Here is an 11,894-nt window from a genome sequence, read left to right on the forward strand (position 1 = left end):
GGGTGGATCCCCAAGCAGTTCAACATGCATATTATTCTTAAGGATAGGATATTGTTCTATGACAACTCTATCTATCTCATCCCTTTCATCCATATGCATATCATTTTCATGCTCAAGCAAGTATTGCTCTAAAGGATCAGTAGGAGGCACGGCAATAGAAGCTAGGGTAGTAGTTTCATCCTTACTAGGCAACTCTTTTTCATAAGGTTGTCTACCAAACTTGGAGAAATTGAACTCATGTGACACTCCTTCAAAGCCAACAGTGACAGTTTGCTTCTCATAGTCAATATGAGCATTGACAATATTGAGAAAAGGTCTACCAAATATGATGGGACAAAAGCTATCTTGTGTGGTAGCAAGAACGAGGAAATCAGCAGGATACTTCGTTTTACCACACAAGACTTCAACATCCCTAACAATTCCCACAGGGCAGATAGTATCTCTATTGGCAAGCTGAATAGTGACATCAATAGGCTCTGTCTCAACAGGTGCAATCTCGTCTTTAATTTCATCATATAAGGATTGAGGTATTGCACTAACACTGGCACGCATGTCACATAAACCATGATAGCAATGATCTCCTATCTTAATAGAAACAACAGGCGTGCCAACAACAGGCCTATGTTTGTCTCTAGCGTGAGGTTTAGTAATTCTAGCAGCATCTTCACAAAAGTGAATATTATGTCCCTCAACATTGTCGGACATGATATCTTTGATAATAGCAATGCTAGGTTCAATTCTAATTTGCTCAGGGGGTGTAGGTGTTCTAATGTAGCCTCTACGTATCACAGTTGAAGCTTTAGAATGATCCTTTATCCTAACAGGGAAAGGTGGTTTCTCAATGTAAGCACTGGGAACAATAGGATCATTATAGGCAATGACTTTCTCTTCAACTGGATTGGGTTTAACTACATTGACTTCTAAGGGCGGATGATATTTAAACCACTTCTCTTTGGGGAGATCAATATGCGCAGCAAAAGATTCACACAATGAAGCTACTATCTTAGAGTCAAGTCCATACTTAGCGCTAAAGTCACAAAAGGTATTTGTTTCAACAATGGATTTAACGCAATCAAACTTGAAATTCATACTTGACTCCTTACCTTCTTCAAGCTCCCAATCTTCAGAGTTGCGTTTAATTCTTTCCAATAAATTCCATTTGAAGTCAATATCTCTCTTCATAAAAGAACCGGTACAAGAAGTGTCAAGCATGGTGCGATCATCATGAGAAAGCCGAGCATAGAGGTTCTGAATGATAATTTCTCTCGAGAGCTCATGGTTGGGGCATGAATATAACATTGATTTAAGCCTCCCCCAAGCTTGAGCGATGCTTTCTCTGTCATGAGGCCAAAAATTATAAATATAATTCCGATCACGATGTACTAAATGCATAGGATAAAACTTTTGATGAAATTCCAATTTCAACCGATTGTAGTTCCATGATCCAGTATCATCACATAGCCTATACCATGTCAACGCCTTATCCCTCAAAGATAAGGGAAAGAACTTCTTCTTGACCTCATCCTCGGGCAAACCTGCAAGCTTAAATAAACCACAAACTTCATCTACATGGATTAGATGCAAGTCTGGATGTAATGTTCCATCTCCTGTAAAAGGATTAGCCAGCAGTTTCCCAAGCATACCGAAGGAAATTCAAAGAAAATATTTTCAGTCGGTGGAGCAGGTTGAGGATCAACTATTTGTTCTTCCTTTCGAGGTGAAGATACCCCGAACAACCCCTCAAAGGATTAGTTTCCATAGTGACAAGTGACAATAAATTTCAGCACACTATATGAATGTTTCCTTACCAAGTTCCACTTACCAAAGGCGCTTCACTCCCCGGCAACGGCGCCAGAAAAGAGTCTTGATGACCCACAAGTATAGAGGATCAATCATAGTCCTTTCGATAAGTAAGAGTGTCGAAGCCAACGAGGAGCAGAAGAATCTGACAAGTAGTTTTCAGCAAGGTAATATCTGCAAGCACTGCAATTATCAGTAACAAGTAGTTGTGTGGTGAGATGATTCGTAGCAAGTAGCAAGTAACAAAAGTAACAACGGTGCATCAAAGTGGCCCAATCCTTTTGTAGAAAGGGACAAGCCTGGACAAAGTCTTATAGGAGGTAAAACGCTCCCGAGGACACACGGGAATTTCTATCATGCTAGTTTTCATCATGTTCATATGATTCGCGTTCGTTACTTTGATAGTTTGATATGTGGGTGGACCGGCGCTTGGGTACTGACCTTAATTGTACAAGAATCCCACTTATGATTAACCCCTCTCGCAAGCGTCCGCAACTACGAAAGAAGAATTAAGACAAAGTCTAACCATAGCATTAAACTAATGGATCCAAATCAGCCCCTTACGAAGCAACGCATCAATTAGGGTTTAAGCTTCTGTCACTCTAGCAACCCATCATCTACTTACTACTTCCCAATGCCTTCCTCTAGGCCCAAATAATGGTGAAGTGTTATGTAGTCGACGTTCACATAACACCACTAGAGGAAAAACAACATACAACACATCAAAATATCCAACGAATACCAAATTCACATGACTACTTATAGCATGACTTATCCCATGTCCTTAGGAACAAAAGCAACTACTCACAAAGCATAATCATATTCATGACCAGAGAGGTAATGAGTAGCATCAAAGATCTGAACATATAATCTTCCACCAAGTAATCCAACTAGCATCAACTACAAAGAGTAATTAACACTACTAGCAACCTTACAAGTACCAATCGGAGTCGCGAGACGGAGATTGGTTACAAGTGATGAACTAGGGTTTGGAGATGAGATGGTGCTGATGAAGATGTTGATGGTGATGATTCCCCTCCGATGAGAAGAGTGTTGGTGATGACGATGGCGACGATTTCCCCCTCCGGGAGGGAAGTTTCCCCGGCAGGATCGTCCTATCGGAGCTCTAGATTGGTTCGGCTCAAGTTCCACCTCGTGGCGGCAAAGAATCCTCCAAAAAGCCTCCTCTTGATTTTTTCCAGACCGAAACCCTTCTTGTAGCAAAAGGGGGAGCAAGTGGGCCAGCAGGGAGCCCACAAGCCCCCTAGGCGCGGCCAGGGGGGTGGTCGTGCCTAGCAGGCTTGTGGCCACCTGTTGGCGCCCCTCTGGCACTTCTTCGGCACAGTATTTTTTATAAATCCCAAAAAAAATCCACGTTGATTTTCACGTCTTTTGGAGTTGCGCAGAATAGGCATCTCAAACTTTCTCCTTTTTCAGGCCAGAATTCCAGCTGCCGGCATTCTCCCTCTTCATGTAAACCTTGCAAAATAAGAGAGAAAAGGCATAAGTATTGTACCGTGAAGTGAAATAATAGCCCAAGAAGCGATAAATATCAACATGAAAGCATGATGCAAAATGGACGTATCAGTCGTCATCATCAACCATCCTCCATCACCAATTCCATGATGATCTCCATTGTCCGTGAGTAATCTCATCGTAGTCTTGCTGGACGGTGATGGGTTGGATGAGATCTATCATGTAATTGAGTTAGTTTTTGATGGGGTTTGATGCCTAGTATCCACTATGTTCTAAGATTGATGTTGCTAGTACTTTGCTATGCTTAATGCTTGTCACTAGGGCTCGAGTGCCATGATTTCAGATCTGAACCTATTATATTTTCATCAATATATGTGTGTTCTTGATCCTATCTTGCAAGTTGTATTCACCTACTATGTGTTATGACCCGGCAACCCCGGAGTGACAATAGCCGGAACCACTCCCGGAGATGACCATAGTATGAGGAGTTCATGTATTCACTATGTGCTAATGCTTTGTTCCGGTTCTCTATTAAAAGGATACCTTAATATCCCTTAGTTTCCATTAGGACCCCGCTGCCACGGGAGGGATGGACAAAAGATGGCATGCAAGTTCTTTTCCATAACCACGTATGACTAAATAGGGAATACATGCCTACATTACATTGACGAACTCGAGCTAGTTGCATATCACCCTATGTTATAGCTGTTACATGATGAATGTCATCCGACATAATTATCCATCACCGATCCAATGCCTACGAGCTTTTCCTATACTGGTCCTTGCTAAGTTACTTTACTGCTACTGCTGTCACACTTGCTATACAAATCACTACTGCTACTGTTACCGCCGCTACCGTTACTATCATACTACTTTGCTACTAAAACTTTGCTGCAGATACTAAGTCTTTCAGGTGTGGTTGAATTGACAACTCAACTGCTAATACTCGAGAATATTCTTTGGCTCCCCTTGTGTCGAATCAATAAATTTGGGTTGAATACTCTACCCTCAAAAACTGTTGCGATCCCCTATACTTGTGGGTTATCAGTGAGCTATATAAGAAAAGCACCATAGGAGTCCTCCAGCGGTGCATCTTCGAGGAAGAAGGGAGGCAGTTTTTGGTCGAAGTACATGCAGGTATGGGCGGCCACTTAGCAGCGGCATGGGCCCTGGTCAGCAAGGCTTTTCGAGTTGGTTTCTTCTGGCCCACAGACCGAGCGGACGCCCACACACTCGTCCAGCACTGTGTGGGGTGTCAACTTTTTGCAAATCAAAGCCACATGCCCCCTATGGCTCTTCGAACAATTTTGATCACCTAGCCCTTTGCGGTGTGGGGGTTGGACATGGTCGGACCACTTAAAGGGGGGACCAAGAAAAATAATTACCTCCTGGTTATGGTTGGAAAGTTCACCAAATGGATTGAACCAAAGCTTGTAAGCTTTGCCAAAGGTGAGCCAGTCATTGACTTCATATCCGGCGTCGTACACTGTTATGTTGTCCCGCATAGCATGATAACTAATAATGGATCCAATTTTACTGCCAAGGAGGTAAAAGATTGGTGGGCAAACTTGGGCATGAAGCTCGACTATGCCTCGGTATATCACCCCCAGACCAATAGACAAGTCGAACGAGCCAACAGGCTCATTATGAGTGGTATCAAACCTCGGCTGGTCCGATCTCTTAAAGAATCCGACTGCCACTGGGTGGAGGAGCTAGACTCCATACTATGGGGCCTGTGTACCACCCTGAATTGTACAACAGGGTACACACCCTTTTTCATGGTGTACGGGGCCAAAGCGGTCCTCCCTTGCGATATCATCCACGACGTGCCTCGGGTGCACATGTACGAGGAAATAGAGGCCGAGTTAGATCGACAAGATGACTTAGACACATTGGAAGGCGAGCGTGATATAGCTCGGGTCCGATCTACTTTTTATCAACAACAGGCTCAGCGCTATCAAAGCGGAGAAGTTCGGGCAAAGGCATACAACATGGGCGAACTCATTCTACGCCTCCCACAGAAGCAGAAGCATAAACTTAACCTCAAATGGGAAGGTCCTTTCATAATAGATGCAGTCTCGACAGGAGGAGCTTATCGCCAGCGCAACCCAGAGGACAACAACCTCGAGCCAAACCCATGGAATGCAGCTCGCCTTCGGCATTTTTACGTCTAGACCGATGTCGTTACCTTCTTTATACCCTTACATTTTTCTTTTTTCAAGTTTTTCTTGTTTACTTTTGTAGGATTACTTACACTTTCCCAGGATATGTTCGGATCAACCAAACTACATCAAGCATTTATCGGTTCACATTCGATAAATAGAACGTTCGAACCCGATAGCACCTAGGGGCTTCATAGGGAAACTGTTCAATGCATTTATTTCTCCTACATATTTATGTACTATATGCCTTGACTAGACATCGATTTATGCCACTATATGCATCAATTGGACTTAAGATTCTTGCAATGCTGGGTTGCCTTGCTCTTATGCTTACCCTCTATGTTCCCTAATGTTTGGCTAGGGGGTAAAGGGAGCACCTTTGCGATTGTTACGACCGGTTTGCCTGGATACATACCTCAGACGGGTGAAGCCAAAAGCTAGGGTTTCTTAAGAGATAACTTGGTCAGCTTTGAATGAGGTTCATATAATCGGCAATATTCACCACAAAAGGGGATCATTCCTCCTGAACTAGCAGCTATCCGCAGTACACGGATACATAGCTATAGCATCTATATTTTATGTAGTAGCCCGAAGAAAGGAATCCATCGAGGAACTATTTTCTTTGGAAGATGTTTCTTATGTCGCATCGTAATATAACATAATCTCCCCGAGCGCTCTCTGACTGTTTGCACCACATGACCAGATTGACCGGTTCTCGAAAATTAGCTCATCTTACCACAGGATACACAGTACAAAACACTACCCAGTTATTAACAAGTGACGTAGAAGCTGATGTGCGGTTGAAAGTATGTGGATTTCTCCTAGAGGGGGTGAATAGGCGCTTTAAAATAATTACGGTTTAAGCTTGAAAAATGCGGAATAAAACTAACATTTAATTAGTCAAACACAAAACCTAAAATAACTAGGCTCACCTATGTGCACCCACAACTTATGCTAAGCAAGATAAACAACTAAGTGATAACAAGATATATAACAAGAAACAATATGGCTATCACAAAATAATGTGCATAAATAAAGGGCTCAGGTAAGAGATAACCGAGGCACACAGAGACGACGATGTATCCCGAAGTTCACACCATTGCGGATGCTAACCTTCGTTTGGAGCGGTGTGGAGGCACAATGCTCCCCAAGAAGCAACTAAGGCCACCGTAATCTCCTCACGCCCCCCGCACAATGCAAGATGTCGTGATTCCACTAAGGGACCCTTGAGGGCGGTCATCGAACCCGTACAAAAAGGTTGGGGTAATCTCCACGACTTAATTGGAGGCTCCCAACAACACCACGAAGCTTCACCACAATAGAATATGGCTTCGAGGTAACCTCAAATGCTCGGGGCAATCTCCACAACCTAATTGGAGACCCTGATGGTTTCCCGGAGCTTTACACCACACTGATTGAGCTCCAAGTCACCACCAAGCTTCTAGGATGCCAAAGCACCCAAGAAGAACAAGCTATAAGGTACCAAGAACCCAAGAGTAATAAGCTTCTCAAACTTCGCTACCACGTATCACCGTGGAGAACTCAAACCTATGCACCAAATGCAATGGCAAGGGCACAAGGAGTGCCCAAGTCCTTCTCTCCCAAATCCGTCCACAACAACTAGTGATATGGAAGAAAACGAGAGGAAGAACGAAGAAGAACATGAATAATTCCACGATCTAGATCCAAGGGGTTCCCCTCACAAAGAGGAAAAAGTGATTGGTTGAAATGTGGATCTAGATCTCCTCTCTCATTTCCCTAAGAACTAGCAAGAATCATTGGAGGGATTGAGAGTTAGCAAGCTCAAAGAAGGTCAACAATGGGGGGATATGAGCGCAAAGTTAGAGACCATTTGGGAAGAATACCCCTTTAGGCTTCGTTCGGTTACGCCCACCCCCGCCGGGATCGAAGCTAAAACCCGGTCAAACCCCGGGGTTTTGCCCCGACCAGGATTAAATCCCCGTGAGGTTGTTAACTGTCTTTGGTTAAACCCGACCGGGGTTAAATCCCGGCCGATCCCTTCCAAAACCGTCGGGTTTACGCGGGGAATCAACCCCCGCCTCTCCTCCTGTGGAATCAACCCCCGCCTCTCCTCCCAAAAAAGAGAAATCGTCCTCTCCTCTCGCGAACCCTAGGCGACAGCGACGACGACAAAGGTGCCAGATGCGAGGACGGAGGGCACGACATCACCAGGAACAAAGAAGCGCCAGCCTTCCGCGAGCGTTCTCCCTTCGCCCTCCACGAATCTACCAGTGGTACGTACTCCACCTCTCCTACATTTCTCAGCCAGATCCGTGCTTGCCAGAGTTCAGGGATTCTGCGTCATCGTTGCTTGCTTGACTTGGTAGATAGCCGGGGTGGTGTTCTGAGGGAGCGCTGCTTGTCCATTCGGCTTTTGGATCAAAGCTGAGAATTTACTAGTATCTTTTTGTGCTGCTCTGCTCATGGTTGTGGTGCCCTGTTTTCTTCTTCCCTCCAATGGAGATCTTTGTTGCACATCAGCTCGGGCGAACATTCACTTCATCATGCTCGGAGATGAAAGTCTTGATTACTGTTTAGTGTTTACTAACTAATCGGTTAATTAGTTGGTTTGTTGATTGATCGGTTGGTCTGCTGATGGATCTCACTTTCCCCAAATTTACTCTAGTATGGTCGAAAAAATCTCCTACCTACAGAGCGAGGGATTCATATTCTGATATGTGTGCAAGACTGCACGGTTATTGAGTAGTACTATTAGTACATTCATGTTTCATCTCATTTTGTTGTTGTTTCAGCTCAGCTGTTGGATGACTGCATCTCTCTCGTATGTATCTTCCATGCTCACAACACATACATGCCTAGTCAATGTCGTGCTACTACTAATTTGTGAGCCTTTTTAAGAAACTTTGCCCAAATTTGGCGAGGTAACTTCACCAATTTCGTTGACCATTGGCCACACTTGCCCTCGCCATTCATGTCCCATAACTGTCTTTTATGGCCAGCCCACTCATTTCGCACTCAAGGCCGGTCTCTAAGAAGTGGCATGCTGCAAATATTTCATAATGCATATGCTACAAGTTTGGTAGTCTTGCTTAGTCCCTATAATTATATTAACTCTACACATCATGAACAAGATGAGGTGTACTAGATTGAATAAAGTAGTTACTTTTGCATGGACATTTTTTTGGACACCTTGCACTATTACTTTTTTAGTAGTAATAACTAGTGGCCTTTTTCTTCTTTAGTAATAAAATGGATTCAGATATGAGGGATTGCATTAGGAAGAGGGAGGAAGAGGATGATGAAATGATGTTGTTTGTTTTCCCTGCACTACATTTGATGGAGACCGGTGGAGTTGCTAGTAGGGAGCCGAGGATTCAGCGTCATACGTCGTTGCTAAAAGGCGAGATGTTTGTTAATAAGTTACTCGAAGGACACATCAAAAACTGTCTGGTAGCATTTAGGATGGAACCTCATATTTTCAGATCTTTGGTTGGTTATCTTCGACGCGAGAATTTGGTGTCTGGCACTAGAATTAAAGTCGAAGAGAAACTAGCATCGTTTATGTGGATGTTATCCCACAATTCTTCCTTCGGAGATCTTCAAGTTCGTTTTGGTCACAACGAGGATACTTTCCATTGCCACATGAAGAATTTCTTCAACATCATCCCTACTCTATCTAAGCATTTCTTGAAGCCTCCAAATCCTGATCAAGTACATCCAAAGATTCAATCGAGCACGAGATTCTTTCCTTATTTTCAGGTTTTTGCTTCGTCAACTTCCACCCACATCGTCCATCCACATCGAGATCTTACTCTTCATGTTTTAGACGCTAACTTGTACTACTTTGTTGTAGAACTACATCGGGGCCATTGGTGGGACACATGTTCCCATAAAAATTTCAGGAGAAAAGGCCGCACCGTTCAGAAATAGGAAAGGGACCCTCAGCCATAATGTTATGGTCGTGTGTGACTTCGAGTTAAACTTCACCTTCATTTCTTGTGGTTGGGAGGGATCCGCGACTGATGCTAGAGTTCTTCGCTCAGCACTTAACAATGGGTTTCAAGTAGCTCCGGGCAAGTTTTATCTGGTTGATGGCGGTTATGCCAACACTCCTTACTTCTTGGCACCGTACCATGGTGTTCGGTACCATCTCAAGGAGTTTGCACGCGGTCGCCATCGACCCCAAAATCATAGGGAGCTCTTTAATCATCGGCATGCCGTGTTGCGAAATCATATCGAACGGGCATTGGGAGTCTTGAAGAAGCGGTTCCCAATTCTGAAAGTGGGTACACATCATTGAATAGAGAATCAAGTCAAGCTTCCAGCAGCAGCGACAATCTTACATAACATCGTTCGATCTCACCAAGGAGATGAGCGTTGGTTAGATAATCAACCAAACAACATATCTCCCATGAATTTTGTGGATCTTCCTGACGGTGACAATCCTCAAAATCATCAAGTCAATCATGAAGGCGATAACCTTAGGGATGCAATTGCTCATCAAATGTGGGCAGATTATCAGTGGCAACCTCAGGGAACAATAAAGCTTTGTAATAATTTGTCACTTTGAAACTTGTTTTACTTTCATCTCATTTTATAAATAGTCACTTGGATACTTGTTTTGTCCAGAAATCATTATGATGACTACTCGAGGATCACCAAGGTTGAACCTCCTGAAAGAAGTTGTCGAAAGGCATAGAGCGTCACCCCCTACAGGGAGTGTGGAAAAGAGGAGGAGAGGGTCTCCAAAAGGTAATAAACTAGCGCTTGTACAATATTAAATATTTCTCTAGCTATGTGAAAATAGTTAAGATAGAAAAAGGTACATTAACATGATACATGGAATGCAGAAGATAGAGCACAATGGAATGCAAGCCTTGAGAAAGATCTCGTGGACTTGCTTCGTCAGCATGCTACACCTGAACACAAGGGTCAAAATGGATGGAGCTCTGAAGCATGGAATAAGATAGTGAAGAAATTCCACCAGAAGAATCCATATGCTAGGTACAAGAAGAAGAAGATCCAACAAAAGGAGAAAGAGTTGAAAAGAGAATATAAGATGATTAAAGAGATAAGGAAGCAAAGCGGTGTTTCATGGGATGACCGGCAGTGCAAGATTCTAGCAGATCCACCACTTTGGAAAAACATTATCATAGTAAGAATGTCATTGTTATTCCCTAAACATTTCATTGCTTTGTTGCATGCTCTAATCTCATTGTTTTTGTCAACTATGTAGTCACACCCTAAAGCTGGAAAGTTCAAGACAAAAGGTTTCCCTCTTTTTGACGCTTTGGGAGAATTGCATGATGGTCAGTTATCAACTTCATTCATATACTCATGTCATTGTTTTATGTTTGTTCAGTCTTTTATTTTGAAATCTTATATTCGATTGTCACTTTAACTTGTAGGACAAACCGTTGAAGGGACATACAACTTCACATCTATCAAGTCATCACAGTACTCAACCCAAGCACAACTCGAGAATCTGGGATGAGCTAGTGAGTATCTTCGCGAGAATCATGGAGAAACATCATACCATGGTGATAATATTGGAGGAGAAACATCAGCCAATGGTGAGAATATTGGAGGAGAAAGGGTGCAGATTCATGAAGATTTTGAGGAGGTGTTCGTGCAAGAAAATATTGTTGTGGAGCCCCATCAAACGCAACCAAGTTTGGCTACTGCACCCTCAAGAAATGGACAAGAAAAAGAACCAAAGAGGCGGAGGGGGGCGAATAGCGATGTGGCTGCAATGATGGAGAAGTACTTGGAAATAAGGGCGAAGCAGGTGGAAGATGAGAGGAACAAGCCAAGGGTTGTGGACGAGTACTCTATCAAAAATTGCATCGATCTGCTGAAAACAATGGATATCACACTCGAGGAAGAAGTCAAGGCTTTCCGAGTGTTCAAGATCCCCGAGAACCGAGAGATTTTCATGAGTGCTAGACCGGAGACTGCTCTTATGTGGCTGAGAGCAGAAATGGAATAACTCACGTACTCACATGAAGCTCCCTTGTTTTTTTTTATCAATTGTTGTTTGGCCTGCTCATTGCTACTGTAATATAACAACTGCAGAATATGTTGTTCTAGCCTGAATTAAAATAAGTAAATAATACATGAAAAATATTTCAAATATGATAGTCTTATTTTTTTTAAGGAAAAGGAGATTGGGATGGGTGAGGAAGGAGATCAGCAGATAGATTGTGGAATTTTAAGAGAGTGGGGCTGCTCTTCATGGTTGATTTATTATAGATATTGGATCAGTGCTTGGGGCTGGTGTGCTGGTTGATTCAAATGCCTGTATGCAGTTCCAGCCCTGGTCCCAGTCCCAAAGCGTTGTATGCACATCACATCCTCACATCACATACGTCTTGATTGGATGAACGACTAATTTACACCAAATCGAAGGACGGTAGTGAGCTCTGGAAGTCATGATTTTTTGCATTTTGTTCTGGTAGTTGTACACATGGCCGG

At 43.2% G+C, this 11,894-nt stretch overlaps 1 protein-coding gene across 1 annotated transcript; it reads left to right on the plus strand.

Annotated features, from left to right (window-relative positions):
* Window positions 1–10,055: 10,055 nt before the first annotated feature.
* Window positions 10,056–11,473, plus strand: LOC123412752. Its single transcript, XM_045105688.1, has 4 exons — window positions 10,056–10,172; window positions 10,271–10,575; window positions 10,657–10,729; window positions 10,829–11,473. The coding sequence occupies exons 1-4, from the start codon at window positions 10,058–10,060 to the stop codon at window positions 10,912–10,914; spliced, it is 579 nt and encodes a 192-aa protein (XP_044961623.1). The 5' UTR covers window positions 10,056–10,057; the 3' UTR covers window positions 10,915–11,473.
* Window positions 11,474–11,894: the final 421 nt, after the last annotated feature.

This window comes from Hordeum vulgare, chromosome 7H (assembly GCF_904849725.1).
Source record: "Hordeum vulgare subsp. vulgare chromosome 7H, MorexV3_pseudomolecules_assembly, whole genome shotgun sequence".
NCBI lineage: Eukaryota > Viridiplantae > Streptophyta > Magnoliopsida > Poales > Poaceae > Hordeum > Hordeum vulgare.